Below are 18,264 nucleotides of genomic sequence, written 5' to 3' on the forward strand. Positions count from 1 at the left end.
TCCATAAAGGTGGTCAGTTACATGCTTGATAATTAAACACTTGCACATGCTGGGCACACTATAACAGAAATGTAGCAACATAACGTGGAATAACAAGTAACATTTATTAAGAGTATGTTACAAAATGGCATGTAGCTTCAGTAAAATTTGATGCATGGCACTTGATGTCCTAAACCTAATACAATGAAATCTACATAAGTTTTTCTGTCTCTTAGCAGTCTACAGTGTTGTCACAATAACTGATTGTAACATGCAGACACATTTGATAGACCAAATAATTCATAAATAGCGACTGCCATGTTGGAAGGTAGTCTTTAGAGAACTGTAATCAGCTGAATAATGACTGACTTATAATTGTGTGAGTACCCACAGCATGTTGTGTTCTTGTGCCAGTGTGTGGAAAGATTTCCAGGTCAGCCAGTGTGAGACCAAAGCAATGTAGACCACAGTTGACAGCACTCCATAAAGTGCCTGTCCATGCTAACTGCCATCCTTAGCCAGGCAGCCAGCAGACCTCAGTTTGGAACTTGAAGAAATCATTGCTTTACACATGACAGCAAGTAGCAGCATATGCACAGTACACCATCACTGTGCTGCTCATAACACACTTTTTATCTCGCTCAGTTCATTTTAAAAATGGAGTTGTACTAGCAGTCCAAGTGACATGTGGAAATGGGTGAGTGGGGTAGGAGGACTGGAGGGATGGGTGTTGTACAATGATGTACTTTTTAAATTATCATTGGTATTGTATAGTTAGATCATATTTGTTCAATATTCTGATGTATTTTTACTCCAGAGGAAAGAATAATATAGGTTATCACACATTATGTTTTTAGTGTTTGATATTTAGTGTGTTCTGAGTAAATGTAGAATTATATCTGTTTCTCTCAGAAGTACAGGACAGAATCATACTGACCTAATTGTGAAGCATACTGTTGGAAAATGCATTCTTATACATAATGTAGAACATTTGTACAAGTTTTACTTTCAAAATTATCTTTCTACTTAGTATGCATTTACTATCCGTTTCTGTTCACTTTAGGCAAAGGAAAAATCCAGGATGGAATGTAACAATATTATGAAAAGGGTAGTGGCCACTCACCATATAGCAGAGATGCTGAGTCACAGATAGGCACAACAAAGACTGTCAGAAAGTGAGCTGTTGGCCAACAAGGCAGTGTTCAATAGTGATAAGGCCATAGGCATTCCCAAAACCCAAGAATTACAAACCAACAACCTCTTTCCTAGTCACTATGACCAACTATATCCTCACCCACAATTTCTTCTTCTTTGAAGGCACTACCTGCAAAGAAATCCGAGGTACAGCTATGGGACCCACACGGCGTCATCCTATGCCAACCTATTCAGGGACCACAAGAGGAATCCTTCTTAAGCACTCAGAATCCCAAATGCCTCACCTGGTTCAGATTCACTGATGACATCTTCATGATCTGGATCGAGGATGAGGACAGCCTATCCACATTCCTCCAGAATCACAACACCTTCTCCCCCATTCACTTCACCTGGTCACACATAACCCAACAAGCCACCCTCCCAGATGTTGACCTCCACCTCAAAAATGGCTAGATCAGTACCTCTGTCCCTATCAAACCTACCAGAAACCAGAAATACTTCCACTTCAACAACTGCTACTCATTCCATACCAAGAAGTCCCTTCCATACAGCCTAGCCAACCATGGTTGTCGCATCTGTAGACCCAAAGCAGTCTCTCTTGAAATATACTGAGGGTCTCACTGAGGCTTTCACAGATCATAATTACCCTCCAAACATTGTACAGAAACAGATCTTCCATGCCTTATCTTTCCAGTCACACAACACCTTCCAAAGTCCTACCATCCTGCCACAGAGGAACAGTCCCCTTGTGACTTAGTACCACCCAGGACTGGAGCAACTGAATCACATTCTTCGCCAGAGTTTTGACTACCTCTCATTGTGCCCTGAAATGAGGAATATCTCACCTACTATCCTTCCCATCCCTCCCACAGTGGCATTCTGCTGCCTACCAAACCTACACAATATCCATGTCCATCCCTACACAGCCTCTGCTCTCCACCCCTTGCCTCATGACTCTAATCCATGTAACAGACCTAGATTCAAGATCTGTCCCGTACAACCTTCCACCACCGCTTACTCCAATTCGGTCACAAGCATCACCTATTTCATCAAAGGCAGGGCTACCTGTGAAACTAGTCATGTGATCTACAAGCTAAGCTGTAACCACTGTGCTGCATTCTACATGGACATGACAACCAACAAGCTGCCTATCTGCAAGAATAGCCACCAACAAACTGGGGCCAAGAAACAGATGCACCACCCAATTGCTGAGCACACCATCCAACATGACGTTCTTCATTTCAGTGACTGCTTCACAGCCTATGCCATGTGGATCCTTTTCACCAACACCAGCTTTTCAGCATTGCACAAGTGGTAACTCTCCCTGCAATATATCCTACGTTCTCATAACCCTCCTCGCCTCAACCATTGTTAGTCATTGTCTTTACCCATCTAGCCTCTTCCCTGTTCCAATTCTTCACAGCCCTCTATTCCACCAACACACCCTCATTCTTTTTACTTCTCTCCTTTCCTACAATCCTCCCCTCCCCCCCTCCCCCTTCTGTACTCCATCTAACCTCCTGACTGCACCTAGCTGCCCTATCCTCTCTCCACCTCATCTTGGTATGCTCCTACAATTATCATTTTACTGTCCTCCATCTCTACCCTGCTATCTCTTCCCCTCCCCCTCTCCGCCTCAGCCTTCTCCTTATGCCCACCACCTAGCTGTCTCTTCCATCATGTGCTGCTGCTCACAGTCTGGCTTCAGATACTAGAGACTGTGGTCACATGTGAGAGTTGTGTTTGTGTGAGTGTCTGTGTTGCTTATTTTCAACAAAAGCCTTGTTGGCCTAAAGGTCACTTTCTGACAGTGCCTATCTGAGACTCAGCATCTCTGTTCATTTTAAATGATAATGGTAGTTACTACAAAAATTGGAAAGAATTATCTGTCATTAAAAAAATAAATCTATTTATAAAATAGTGCATGGACCTCAACCACAGAGATTAGATTTAGAATTCTAGACACATGCTGTCTACAGCTCACCTGACTGTTACCTTCTATTTACAGCTGTTGCTGATCTTCTTATCCTGATTCTCTGGGGTGTTCAGTACGCAGTTACACTGGCAGAGAATGTAGCATTTGCACAGGTCATTGCTGGCCAATATTTATCAGATGGGCATGCAGCACTTGGATATTCCTATTGGTCAGTATGAAGTCATCCATAGTAACTACTAGTATTGTAATTTACTTTAGTAAGCCCCAGCACCATCTCCTTAGCACCTGAACAATTCATTGCAGCACAATGCAACATTGTTAAAACACATAGTTATTACCACTAAATTTATCACTGGGAAATATGGAAGGAAAGAAAAAAATCAGTTAAAGTAGACATATGCTTTTAGTGGACATGGAATTAGAAAAGACATTGAAAGCAGCCAGCCATTAAAAATTATGAAGAGCTGATTTTAAAATTCTAATTCTTGGTTAGATTTTGTTGCTTTTATTTATTTTTAATATTTTGTTATTCTTTTTAAATTTTATTTTAACACCCAGAAGGAAAAAATCCTAAATCCAAAAGCTAAATACTTATTGTTACATATTACATATCAGAATGGCAGAAAATGCTGCATGATGAACATATTAAGTGAAGCTTCAATCCCTGAAAAAACTGACAGGTGCAATATTTCTTAATGATTGTATGTTTTTGCTGCACATGGAAGACTGAGGACTGAGACATATTCTTAGAGGAACCTAGAAAACAGAAATTACGTGAATGAAAGAATAAGTGTTGTGTGGATATGGGCTATCATTCCGTCATGACTGACAATGTGCTGAAAACCTATCATCATCACCATCATCATCATCATCATCATCTGTATTCTGCCCTGTGGCATGTAGCATATAGCTCCCCATGCACTCCTGTCATTTTCTACCCTCTTCATTTTCTGATAATTGTTTCCTATCCTCATACAAGCCACTACCTGGTATCTTTTGCATCCTCTTCTTCTTTTGCCATTCACTATTCCCTCCATAGCATCCATTAATAATCAATTTCTTCTCATCCAGTGCCTTCATTACTTTTAAAATTTCTTTCTCTTACCCCGCTCTTCTCAGCTCCTCCTTATTTCTTACTTCATCTACTCTTTCATCCTCTTCCAAACCCACGTCTCAAATGCTTATATTCTTCTTTCTTCCTGTACAGTGTACATCTCTCAGCTCCATTTAATACCATGTTCCATATAAAGCACTTAGCCAGTCTCTTCCTCAGGTCTCTGTCCATGGACTCACAAAGAAGCCTCCTCTTCTTATTAAGTGCCTTCTTGGCAATTGCTATCTGTTTTGTCACCTTCTAATTACATCTTATGTTATCCGTAATTGGTTGGTTGATTTGGAGGAGGGGACCAAACAGCAAGGTCATCGATCCCATCCATAATTATGCTTCCCAGATTTTGAAAGCAAGAAATTGTTCTATTATCATCCTATTCTAACTTTATAGCTGTTCTCGCTTTTCTTGCACTTATCACCATATACAATATGTTTTGTCTTTTTCTTATTAATTCTCATTCGAAATTCCTCACAAGTCTTATTTAATTCTTTTAACATTCCAGTCTTAGTTTCTTCACTCTCTGCCAATAACACCATATTATCTGCAAGTCAAATACATTCTGTCCTCCTACCACCAACCTGCACTCCTCTTTTGCATTTCAAACATTTCTGAATAATATGCTCTAAATACATGTTAATCAGTATTGGGAAGACACAGCAGCCTTGCCTCACTCCCCTTCCAGTCCTGCTTTCCTCCATCATCTTGTTCACAATCTGTCTTCACATTTTCTGCTGTAGGTATAGATTACTAATCAGCCTTCTATCCCACCAGTCAACAGCTTTCTTTCTTAGAATATCCATTAATTTATTCCACTGTACATTATTAAAGGCTTTCTCCAAGTCTATGACAACAGTATAACTTTCTCTTCCTCTTCCAGTGTACCTCACATCTAGAATTCTCAGCAGTCCATTTGTGTCTCTTGTGCCTTTCCCTCTTCTAAATCCATACTGTTCCTCTGCAGTACTTTTTTTCCAGTCTTCTGTGAGGTCTTCTATTTATCACCCAAAGTTGAACTTTTGCTACAGGAGAAATAAAACTTATGGTTCTAAAATCCTCAAATTTCTTGGCATTGCCTTTCTTCTCAGTTGGTATCATTATTGCCAACAGAAAGTCAATGACTATTCACCTTTTTCATATGTCGCATTACATAGATAAGTGAGTTATTATGCACCACTACTCCTAGGGCTCTTAAACAACTTGTCTGGTAATCCATCAATTCCACTTGCTTTGTGATTCTTCATCTCTCTTAAAGTCATTTCTGCTTCTCCTTCCGTGACTCAGCAACATTTGTCCCCTTCTATAACTCTCATCTCCTCTTCTAATACAATATTGTTTGGGTTTTGATCAGCCTGATGTAGGCACCCTACACATTCTTGCCACCTTCACAACATTTACTTTGGTTTATTAAGCACTGTACCATTACATTTTTCTGTTCCCATACTTGTCCTGCTTTTCTTTGCTTCAAAGACTAGGCCAGCACCTAATCTATACATCATTTTGTATTTTCTTTCTCTTTATTTCTCTATTTCTTTACATCTCTCTTTCATCTATGTCTTCCTTGCCTGTTCTGTTTTTCTCCTTTATTCATTATTCAGTGCTCTGTACAGTATTTTCCCTTCCTCAGTCCTACTTCTTCCATTTCTTTCTTTGTTCCATATTATCCAGCATTGTCTTTGTTACCCATTCTTCCCTCATTCTTTCAAACTTCCTCACCCCTATAACTTATTCTGCAGATTCCTTAAGGTTTTGTCTCATCCTCTTCCATTTTTCATCCACACTCTCATCATTGGGCCCTCTATCCCATTTTGACATAAATGTGTTTTCCAACTCGGCATCATTATCTTCCTCCTTTAGTCTTTCTAGGTCAAATGCTATGCCATTCTTTATGCATTTTTTGTACTTTTTGTGAATTATGATTTGATCATGTTGGTATCTGTTATCATTCAACCTAGAGATCCATGTATATTTTCATCTTCTCTGATGTTCAAACAATGTGTTTCCAGTCATAAGACAATTTTCTCTGCAGAAATTTAACCAACCTTTCACTCCTCTCATTCTTATTTCTAAATCCAAATCTTCCAAAGATTCCATCTTCTATTCCCCCTCCTGCCACTGCACTACAATCCCCCATTATGATGATGCAGGCATTTCTTTTTCCTTTACCCATAATGTCTTCAATCTTTTTATAGTATTTCCCTACTTGTTCATCAGTGTGTTGAGTTGTTGGTACAGGGTGACAATTATTGAGCTACATGAAAAAAAGTGAATTATTTACAAATTACAGCATGCACACAATTTATTTAACATGTAAATGCCGCTACAGATATTTGGATTTACATTATGACATGTTTGATATGCCCACCATCTCTCTCTCTCTCTCTCTCTCTCTCTCTCTCTCTCTCTCATACACACACACACCAAAAGATTTTGTATTCTGACATACAAAAACATTTCATGCCCACACTTTGTGATTATATAACTGAGAGAGAGAGAAAGAGAGAGAGAGAGAGAGAGAGAGAGAGAGAGAGAGAGAGAGAGAGAGAGAGAGAAGGAGGGAGAGAGGATTGAAGCTCACTCATCTTATATGTCAGTCTTCAGCACTGCAACTAGAGATAGGACATTCGTATTGCCAAGGGGACTTCCACTAACCTTAACTGAGTAACCGCTTAAGCTGTCCAGTGATAGTGAGGTAGAACGAACTATCCTTTCTTCCAGAAGTGCTAGTTCTGCAAGTTTCACAGGAGAGCTTCTGTGAAGTTTGGAAGGTAAGAGACAAGGTACTGGCAGAAGTGAAGCTGTGAGGATGGGACGTGAGTTGTGCCTGGGTAGCTCAGTTGGTTGAGTACTTGCCTGTGTAAGGCAAAGGTCCTGAGTTCAAGTCTCGGTCCAGCATACAGTTTTAATCTGCCAGGAAGTTTCAAAGCAGGTGGAATTTGCCTAAGAGCAATCACAGTCAAAAGCAGCTCCAATTTCCCTAATACATGTACAGCTGGTGACCGTCACATGACTGGAAACTTTGGTACATTAGGACCCGATTTCCTACATATGACAGTAGATTTTGGAGACACTTTTTAGTGTCAAGTGAACCACTGATTATGCATACTACTTCATAACAATACTGTTCTAAGCTGAGTTGTGCCTGGTGCCAAATATTGAACAAAACCTGTTGTTGAAGGTTGATGAAGGATACAAACTTTTAGGAGAAAATTCCATGAAACTTGGTGCATTGAGTAGGCTCAAGTGATCAGGAGCAAAAATGAAAACTTGGCACCATTGGACAATATTCAAAAACCTTTGAGTGTCAGTAATAGACATAAACAGTATTTAGTAAGGTAATGGACCACCAGACTGTCTTTATGTTACAATATCTACTGAATGTGGAGAGTCCATCTATACCAGAATATTGCAGAGATTGGGAACAGTTCAGGAAATCATTTTAGGAAGTCCATTATGTCCAATATTTTGCCCACAACACCGAAAATAGCTTTTCATTGTCCACCCAATCTCTGCGATGTCCTTTTCAGGCCCTATGCTCCTTCTGGACACATTTCCCTACCCTATGGCTCCTACCCCTCTGACCATCCCCACTGGTAGACTTGCCCTGTGCACCCTGCTGCCACCATCTGTACCACCCCTCTAACTGCCAAAACACATACTATCAAAGGCAGAGACACCTGTGAAACAACATGTGTCATACACCAGCTGTTATGAAAACACTGTTTGGCCTTTTACATCAGTGTGACTACCACCAAATTATCAGTTAGGATGAATGAGATAGGCAGAGGCTGATAGTCATAATACGCAATATCCTATTGTGGAGCATTCTTTGCAACATGACAGTCATGACCTCAGTTTCACCACATGTCATCTGGATTCTTCCCCCAGACAAATGTTTCTCAGAACACTACAGGTGGGAACTGGCATTATGACATGTCCTTGCTTCTCATTACCCACCTGCCTTTAATTTACATTAATTTCTTCCTGTTTGGTAAGTTTCCCCTGACATGGGATTCTGGGCGACTTTTCTGAACTCTTCCCACTTTCTAAACCTCACTAGTCCTCTTCCTTCACCCATTTCCCTTCCTCTTCATCCCTTCAGCCAAAAGAAGGAACCAATGGCTCTGAAAGCTTGCAACTTTAAATATCTTTATATGTGTGCTCTCCTGCTGCTGTGTAGTGAGTAGACTTTTTATCTATCCAGTTACATTATATTTTCAAAAATTGATTCCTTTCATATTTTTGTTATTCTAAATGAATCTGTTAATTTATCTAAGCATATTAAATTTCTTTAATTCAAATTTCAGGCTGGTGCTTGTGGCCATGTTCATAAACATTTCTAGTATAGCTGTGCTGGGCTTCCGAGAGTACTTGCTACGCATTGAGCCTCCACCTCCAACAATTAATCCAGATGATCAAAACACAGATGGTGCTATATTTCTGTACTAATATGTGCTGTGCAGAGTAGCACATAGATCTTTTCCAGGTGGAAAGGAGAAATAACGTTTCATGTTGTGAATGAGAATGGATGATATTTTTACTTTGCAAGTCTGGAAGCTAAAATATTTTCAGCTGAAAATTACAGTAGAAGTTACCTTCTATTTGATAAGTTAAAAGTGAAGTTTCTTGCAGTTGCAAATATTTCAGTATTAGTTACTGCCAGATCAGAATTTGCAATGACAATTTATTAACTAGTAAGCAGTGGTGCGAAGCTAAGTACAGCATGAGAACTGTTACCAATTTCTTCATATTAAAGAACACTATAAATAGTAAAGAAGGCTTGGAGGGGGATTGTGAAATGTTTGTATTTAAATATATTTATATTTAAGAACATTATGTATATGTATTTTTAAAATGTTTTACTTGTAAATACATATAAACTTCAGAAAAATAGTCTTTAAAGATAAATTTATAGCTGACCAACACATAGTGTCTTCTTCAATAAAACAAATTATTTATTTATTTGTTTTTATTTTTTGTCCATCATTCAAAAGAATCTCTCTTCGTACTTGACAGAATATTTCTTTCCAAATATCTCTTGCTTTATTTGGTGGTTACTGTAATATTTAAAAATCCCAATAGAAGCAGGGACCTTCATCAGAGTACAGCACAGCACAAATAATGATAATGTAACACTCTCTCTGTATATACAAATAAAAAATGAATCTCTCTAGTTTCAATTTCTCGCAGATTATTTTATTTGAGCTGATGACTGTGGCATGTATATAATTTTCAGCAGTATAAGTATTAATAAAGAAGCAATAAAATTTCAGTAATTACAGCAGAAAACTGTAAGAAGGAAGTGGATACTACTCAGAAAATATTTTTATGTATACATACAAATTTTTATAATCTTTAAAATTATGAAATCCAGAAAAAATTCAAGCTGCAAATGACAGTATGAGCTGAATTCACAAAATTGAAAATCGTGTGAAATGAAGAATTTGACACTAAATCTCAAGTTGAAGAAATCAAGAAGTTTTAACACATGGCATGCTGTGGCCATATCAGAGCCTTATGCCTGATGCTGTGATACATTCATCACTATATGTGTGGTACTCTGTGTGTTAACCACTGGGATTGATTATGTCTCATTAATGTGTTGTATTCTATGCATTATAAAACACAAGACCACAAGCAAAATATGATAATTAGCAAAAGAGAGGAAAGTGCTGGAGCAAAACACAACTAGTGAGGGATGAAAATATCACCCATGATGCCTTTTTCACGTCTGTCTCTGCTGCAAATTCTGCATAGTTTTTCAAGAGCATTTTTAGACACAAATTTTGCTCTTTAACCTTCTGTTCAATGTGTCACCAAGATGCACACTCCTATATTATGAAATTTTGGGACAAATCTGTGCATTAATGAAGAACATTCATAGGCCAGTCAGAACAATCTATGCTGTCAGGTCACTAACGTTGTGTAGGCCACTGTTCGACCTTTTTTTTATAATCTAATTGTGCCATTCCTGTTTGTATAGTCCATCATGGGTATTTTATCTAATAATATTGACTCATTTAAAAGGAACTGCATAATTCACTCGGTGAAGACTAGACAGAGAAAATGATTTGCTAGTACACAACACTTCTTTAGCCACTTGTAACAGCACAGGCCACAACCAGAGCTGAGAGTTGTATCTGGAGAACAGATAGCCACTGTAAGTGACTAGCCGACACAGCAATTCGACAAAAGTCGGCTGCTTCTGCTCCATCCCCTTCCACAAGGTTACAGTTGGGTCTGAGACACTGGCCACCTTTTGGAAAGATTATGTGCTAACCAGACAGTCCATCAACACAGAGGAACACAGCAGTGCTATGTCTTCCACTTGGTCAGTGCCAGATGGCTGTATTAAAACCCTCAGGAGCAGCCAGTCACTGTTCCCTACAGCTGGCTGTGTTTTGACAAACAGTCTGTGTCAGGCACAGCAGAGTAGGTCTTCGGCATTGTAGGACTTCGTTATTGGTCCTGCCTCACATCAGTCACCATCGTGAGGTTGTCAACATTTTACTGATGCAGTCATCATTAGTGTGGCTGGACTGTGCTGTGCTAGATGATGCTGTACTTATTACGTAGCTGCCACTGCCACCAGTCCATGAACCGCCGACCACTGCCTGACACCTGTCGAGCAACCTGCTGGCGCCTAACAGTCTGAGGCATGAATCGAAAACCACCCAGCTCTGTGCCAATAGTGTCTGCCACCCGGTTGCAGTCATTGCACCTTGACCAGCTACATACTGAACAGAGAGATGTGCACTATTCTGCAAGTTCCATTTTCAGTAGCCTTCCAGTAGAACTGATAATTTAATGAACTAAACCCCATACTTTCATATCTAAACTGAATGGTCTGCTTGTGGCACACATCTGCATCTACACACATACACTGCAAACCACCATTTGGTCCATGGCAGAGGGTACCTTCTACCACTACTAGTCATTTCCTTTCCTGTTCTACTCACAAATGGGGTGAGAGAAAAACAACTGTCTATAACCTCCAAGTGAGCACTAATTTATCTTGTCTTTGCAGTATTTACACAAAATGTTTCTTATCAGCAGTAGAATTGTTCAACAGTCAGCTGCAAATACTGGTTCTCTACATTTTCTCAATAATGTTTCATGAATTGAATGTCTTTCACCCTCAGTGTATTTCTATTTCAGTTAATGAAGCATTTCTGGAATACTTAGATGTTGATCAAATCTACCAGTAACAAATCTAACAGTATGCACCTGAATTACTTCAATGTCTTTCTTTAATTGAATCTGGTAGGGATCCCAAACACGTGACCAGCACTCAAGAATGGGTCACAGTAGTGTTCTGTACGTGATTTCCTTTATACATGAGCTACAGTTTCGTAAAATTCTTCCAATGAACCAAAATCACCCATTTGCCTTCATCTGATATCTAAATGTTTAATCAACATGACTGCATTGAGCAGCACACTACCAATACTGTATTTATTTATTTTGTTTTATTCGTCATCCAAAAGATCACGCATGTAAAATAGGATTTGTCATTAGAAAGTTTACATGTAACACATGATAACTGCATAACATAACAAACAAGCAAAGCAAATTACTTACCCTTAATACATAAATAGAGAACAAACACTTAGAACACAAAAAACACATGCTCATGACAAATAAAACTGTGCCTTATACACATTGGGGACATTAAACAGAATTTTTTATAACTATTACATAATTTGAACATAAGTTTAAAATCATTTAAATTATTAAAAGCAAATAAAAGTGTCAACTTATTGTCTGAGACAGATATTCTTTTTAATTCATGCTGAATTTACTTTTGTTTTCCAACTCTTTAATTTGTGATGGAAGTGCATTTAAAAGCTTTATTTCTAAGTGGGTCACATGATTCTGACTTCTAATTTTTGCTACATAGGGAATGTGGAAGTCTTTACAATACCTTGTAAAGTAATTATGATAGCTAGAGTTGGTTTGAAGATAACAGTTATTTTTACTGATGGTTTCCAGGCATTTTAAAATATATATGGATGATGCTGATAGTATCTTTTGATGTTTAAAAAAGGGTCTACAGTATGTTTGTTGAGTGCTGTGAGTTGTGATATGGATAGCTCTTTTTTTGAATAATAAAAATTTCTTCTAATCGTAACTTGGTTTTGCCCCAAAAACTTATGCCATAGCTTGCAAATGACTGGAAATAACCAAAGTACACAGTTCTTGTGCATTCTGAGCTACATGCATAGGATATTATTCTTAAAGCAAAACACACTGAACTGAGTTAGATAGACAATATTTTCATTCTAGTTTAAATGTTGATCAGTCTGCATTCCCAGAAACTACATAGAATACACCTTTTATGTTCGTTTGTTTTCCAGCATCATGCCTATATTTTCCTCTTGACGCTTACTTCCACACCATACAAAGTTAGTTTTTTTTTAAGGTCAGCTTATTTGAGTAAAACCATGACTGTAAGTAAGTATGAGAGCACTTTTTCTGCTTGTAACAACTTCAAGTTGAACAAATATATTCCAAGCAAGATGCAATACATGAAAGTCACAGATCAAGTAAACAGAGTAAGACGTGTATACACTTTAACAGTCAAATCATAACTGAGTCCAAGTCTAGCGGCCACTGACTGGCTGGCCGCTTAGGTGGCGCTGCTGCTGCGTGGCTGGCAGACAGCGCCGGATGTAGAGGACGCGCGTAAGTGTGCAGCAGCACTTTGAAAGATCGGTGAGTCACAACACTTTTCCCTCCTTTGAATTTTTTGCACAGGTCTTGAAGGAGGTGACCTGTAGATTGCTAACGTCCATAGGTGTTGTTTGACTCGCCGTAAAGTCTCGAGGAGGAGGCTTCCCGTTCGGACGGAAGTGTCCCCGATGATAACGGGTCGAGATAACAGTAGATGTGGGGGTCGAATCTGCTGGGGCCCCGTGCACCAATCTGCCCATTGCGGCAAGTTTGGTTGTTATAACAGGAGGCACAGGTGATGCGTCCGTGTCCGTAGGAGAAGGAGGCGAGTAGAGTTGCTCCGACAGATGATGGTCATCTGATTCCTGAATGGGCACGTCTCCTGGTGGCATCAGTTCTTGTGCTGGTACCGATATGATGGTGAGAGGACTGTGTTGTGAATAATGAGAGATTTCAGTATCTTGAGCGTCAGGTAGAGCCAAAGGTGATGTAGCGGCATCCGGAACAGGCGTTGCCAGCACACAAGGCTGAAGCTGGTCCGAATGACGCAGTACAACACCCGTGACCATCTGGATTTCATACAGGCGTTGGCCATGGTGTCGTAAGATGCGGCCAGGACTCCATTTTGGCCACCTGACATATCCCCGTACCCACAAAAGGTCATCGGCGGTGAACCGGCCAAGCGAAGGCACCCGCGGCCGTGAGGTGGAAGGCTGCAGAAGATGAAGTAGCGTGCGGAGCTGTCGGCCATGTAAGAGCTCAGCCGGGCTGTGGTCTCCCATGGGGGTGAAATGGTAAGAAGCCAGAAATTGGAGAAGTGCATCATCAGCAGAAGAAGTCAGGAGTTTCCTCATCTGAGCCTTAAATGTGCGGACCAGTCGTTCAGCCTCACCGTTTGACTGTGTATGGAATGGAGGGGCTGTGACATACATGACGCCGTGTCAGGCATAAAAATCCGCAAAATCAGAAGAGGCAAATTGCGGTCCATTATCAGTAACAAGAGTAGAGGGAAGGCCTCCCAAAGAGAAAATGCAAGCTAGAGCATTGGTGGTTTCCACGGTGGTAGGCAACGTGCAACGGACAATGAAAGGAAAGTTAGAGTAGGCGTCAAGAACAAGAAGCCAATAAGTACCTAAAAAAGGTCCCACAAAGTCAGCATGAATATGCTCCCAGGGCTTCTCAGGCAAAGGCCACAGTGACAAAGATGACTTCAGGGTGGCGGCCTGTGACGCGCAAGACCAAAGCACGCAAAGACGCAGGTACCACAACACACGGCGATGCATTTTTGGTGGAAAGGAGGATAACACCATCCCTAGATGTGAGGCAGTAACGCAAAGCATAGTAGTTCTGCAACGGATCAGAAGTCTTAGCAGATGGACGATCTGGGCAACCCTTCTGAATACACCGTAAAACCTGGGAGAGAGTAGGGTCAGAACCCGTAGCAGCTGCCAGCCGGTCCCCGGTGATGGGGAACCTGTCCACAACCCGCTGCTCAGCAACATCCAGGTAGAAACACAAAAGTTTGTCCCTATCGAATGCCAGATCAGGACCCATGGGAAGGTGAGGCAGTGCATCAGCATCGGCCGGAAATGAATCTCAGAATTGAAATGAGACAAGTAAAGAGCCCAACACTGGAGGCGGTGTGCAGCCTTGTCAGGAAGTGACGTTGATGGATGAAACAAGGAAACAAGTGGTTTGTGATCCGTAACAAGATGAAATTTGGATCCATAGAGAAAAACACCAAACTTATGAAGAGCATAAATAATGGCCAAAGCTTCTTTTTCAATTTGAGAATACTTTTGTTGGGCATTCGTGAGTGTTTTGGAGGCATAAGCAATGGGTTGTTCAGAACCATAAAAAAAAATGGTGCGCAAGGACTGCACCGACCCCGTATTGAGAGACGTCCATGGCAAGAACAAGATGTTGGCCAGGTCAATAAGTAGCCAGGCACGGGGCCTGTTACAGCATAGTCTTCAATTTATGGAAAGCCGCATCACATGACGCGGACCATTGAAAAGGCACGTTTTTATGCAACAGGCGATGTCTGTAAGACATGAAAAATTGTGCGGAGATTTTGAAGATGTTCGGCAGTGGTGGAGCCAGTGACAACAATGTCGTCCCGGTAATTTATACACCCAGGGACAGTGAGCAATAATTGTTCAAAGAGTCGCTGAAAGAGAGCAGGGGCACTGGCAACCCCGAATAGCAATCGTTGGTATTGATAAAGGCCGAAAGGCATGTTAAGGACCAGAAACTGCTGGGAAGCAGCCTTGAGAGGAAGTTGATGACAAGCTTCTGACAGGTCAAGTTTACATAAATACTGACCTCCAGCAAGTTTAGTGAACAATTCTTCAGATTGAGGCATAGGGTAAGTGTCGATAAGACACTGAGCATTTACAGTGGCTTTGAAATCGCCACAGAGACGAATATCACCATTTGGCTTGGCAACGACAATGACAGGAGAGGACCACTCACTGGAAGTGACAGGAAGCAAGACCCCGGAAGCAGTGAGATGATCCAGCTCCCATTTGACCTGATCACGAAGGGCCACAGGAATGGGCTGAGCCCGAAAAAACTTAGGCCGAGCAGTGGGTTTGAGCGTCATATGAGCTTCAAAGTCGTTTGCATGGTCTAACCCAGGAGAAAAAAGGGACAAAAATGTCATCGACAAGGAATCCAATTGAGCATAAGGAATAGCATCAGAGATGATATTGACAGAGTCATCTATGGAGAACCCCAAAATGCGAAAGGCATCGAAACCAAAAAGATTCTCCACGTTACTGTGGTCGACCACAAATATTGGAACAGTGCAAACGACGGATTTGTAAGATACCTCAGCATCAAATTGTCCCAAGAGAGAAATCTTCTGTTTATTGTAAGTCTGTAATTGCCTAGTGACAGGTGACAGGATTGGAGAACCCAACTGAAGATACATCTGAGAACTGTTGATAGTGGCAGCAGAACCAGTATCCACCTGCATGCGAACATCTCGACCAAGTATTTGGACAGTGAGGAATAACTTCCCTGAAAGGGAAGAAGTACATTTGACAGACAACACAGATTCAGAATCAGCGTCATGTTCATGAACATCATGTATGCAGTTGGATTTGCAAACGGATGACACATGACCCTTTTTTTTTGGATTTGTGACACACGGCCCAATGTTGTGGACAATCTTCTCATGAATGTTTCGTAAAACACCGTGGACATGAAGGAAGTTGCCGTGGGTTTTGCTGCAGTTTCTTAGAGGTTTGTTTACGGTTAGGCCAAGGCTGCACTTGGGAACATACTGCTGCCACGTCGGCCGGCGGGGACACGGCACATAATTTGTCAATATCACACAGAGGTTGAATTTCCCTGATGTTGCCCCATGCCTCTATTTGCACTCCAGCAGTGTGAGAAATTTCAAAAGACTGAGTGATGGATAGGACTTCATCTAGAGTCAGATTTGCCAACTGAAGGGCACGTTGCCTTACTTCTTTGTCGGGTGCCAATCGGATAATAGCATCCTGTAATGGAATCGGCATAGGATTCTTTGTGAACTTCAGTAACAAATTGACACTTTCTACTGAGGCCGTGAAGTTCAGCAGCCCAAGCATGATAGGATTGATTCAGTTGTTTTTGACAACGATAAAAGGCAACACGAGAGGCAACCACATGCGTTTGCTTTTGAAAATACACGGACAGAAGTGAGCACATTTCAGCAAAGGACAAAGATGCAGGATCTTTCAAAGGAGCCAATTGTGACAACAACCGACACATTTGAGATGAAATCCATGAAAGGAACAGAGACTTACATGTTTGTTCATCTGCGACATGAAAGGCCAAGAAGTGCTGTCGAAGACGTTTTTCGTAATCAGACCAGTCTTCCGCTGTCTCGTCGTAAGGAGAAAAAGTAGGTAGAGACAATGACGAGAGACGCCCCGCATTTGATGCTGCAAGGAAATCACGAATTGCATTTGTGAGAAGTGTTTGCTGTTCTATGAGACCTCGTAATAGTTGCTCTAAAGTAGCCATGGAAACATGTGGGTCAGCGATGGAAAAGAAAAATCACTACCTCATCGCCAATTGTAATAACTTTAAGTTGAACAAATATATTTCAAGAAGACGCAATACATGGAAGTCACAGATCAAGTAAACAGAGTAAGCCATGTGTACACTTTAACAGTCAAATCATAACTGAGTCCAAGTCTAGTGGCCACTGGCTGGCTGGCCGCTTAGGTGGCGCTGCTGCTGCATGGCTGTCAGACAGCGCCGCATGTAGAGGACACTCGTAAGTGCGCGACGGCACTTCGAAAGATCAGCGAGTCACAACACTGCTGTATTACACAATGATCCTTTTATATTCCTAATTATATCACTTTTGTGGTCTACAAGTAACTGTATTTTGGCTGAGCTGTCTGGAACCTGCGCTATCATTGATATAAATTAGAAACAACAATGGACTCAGGATTCTGTCCTGTGGAATACCTATTTAAGTTTGTGGTGGTTCTGATATGATCTCAGCTCAACTACTTGTGACCTGTTTTGCGGGTAGAATTCAAACCACTTTTTGACAGTACACTAATGCCTATTGTTTCAAGTTCCCCTAGTAGTATTTCATAGTTAACAGTATCGAAAGCTTTGAACAAATCTAAATTAGTTCTAACATGTTTCTTTAATCCCAAATTTCTTACCATAGTACCCTGCTCAAAAACTATGTTGACTGTTATTTATTACTTTATGTTTTTTCAAGGTATTTTGTGACCCTGATTTTCATTAATGCCTAAAGTATTTAAAAAAAAGCCATGATGAGTAATATAGGTTTTTAATTTTCTGTTTTGTGTCTATCACCATTTTTAACTTAACATAGAAATTTGAAGCTTATCAGGAAATATTCCTTCACTAAAAGACAAATTTGCTGTGTGCACTAGAGGTTTAACAATACATGATGCAGTTTTCTTAATTATTAATACAGATATTTCGTTCACCCCAGTTTGGATTTCATGTTTTTAATACCTTTCACTACTTCATCCACCGGTTAGTCCCTCAGCCGTTAGGGGTAAAACCCAATGGGATTTGGGGCAAGTAAGGCTAGCAACCTGCTTCCCTGGTACTTTAAATATGATGCTGGCAACAATCAGAGCAAAATGCCTCGGACCTTTGGAGGTGACGGAGTCCCACCTCTGACTGACAAACCAGGGACTCCTACGATACGATTTGGCAAACAAATGGTAATGAGATGGGGAGCTATTAATATCAATGGGGGCTACTCTGGGAAGGAGATAGAGCTGGCAGAGGCTGCAAGTAAGATGGGGCTGGACGTTTTAGCTGTTAGTGACATTCGGGTAAGGGGTGAGAAAGAAGAGGAAGTGGGAGAATACAAGGTCTACCTGTCAGGAGTCAAAGCAGGAATAGCACAATGGGGGATAGG

At 40.8% G+C, this 18,264-nt stretch overlaps 1 protein-coding gene across 1 annotated transcript in view; it reads left to right on the plus strand.

Annotated features, from left to right (window-relative positions):
• The window catches only part of LOC126175118 (uncharacterized), a 141,064-nt gene extending 131,998 nt beyond the window's left edge, over window positions 1–9,066 (plus strand). Inside the window, exons 5-6 of the mRNA XM_049921672.1 lie at window positions 3,143–3,278; window positions 8,486–9,066. Of these exons, the coding sequence (XP_049777629.1) occupies window positions 3,143–3,278; window positions 8,486–8,627 (278 nt within the window). The 3' untranslated portion in view covers window positions 8,628–9,066. The remainder of the gene's footprint in view (window positions 1–3,142; window positions 3,279–8,485) is intronic.
• The last annotated feature ends 9,198 nt before the right edge of the window (window positions 9,067–18,264 follow it).

This window comes from Schistocerca cancellata, chromosome 3 (assembly GCF_023864275.1).
Source record: "Schistocerca cancellata isolate TAMUIC-IGC-003103 chromosome 3, iqSchCanc2.1, whole genome shotgun sequence".
Lineage (NCBI taxonomy): Eukaryota > Metazoa > Arthropoda > Insecta > Orthoptera > Acrididae > Schistocerca > Schistocerca cancellata.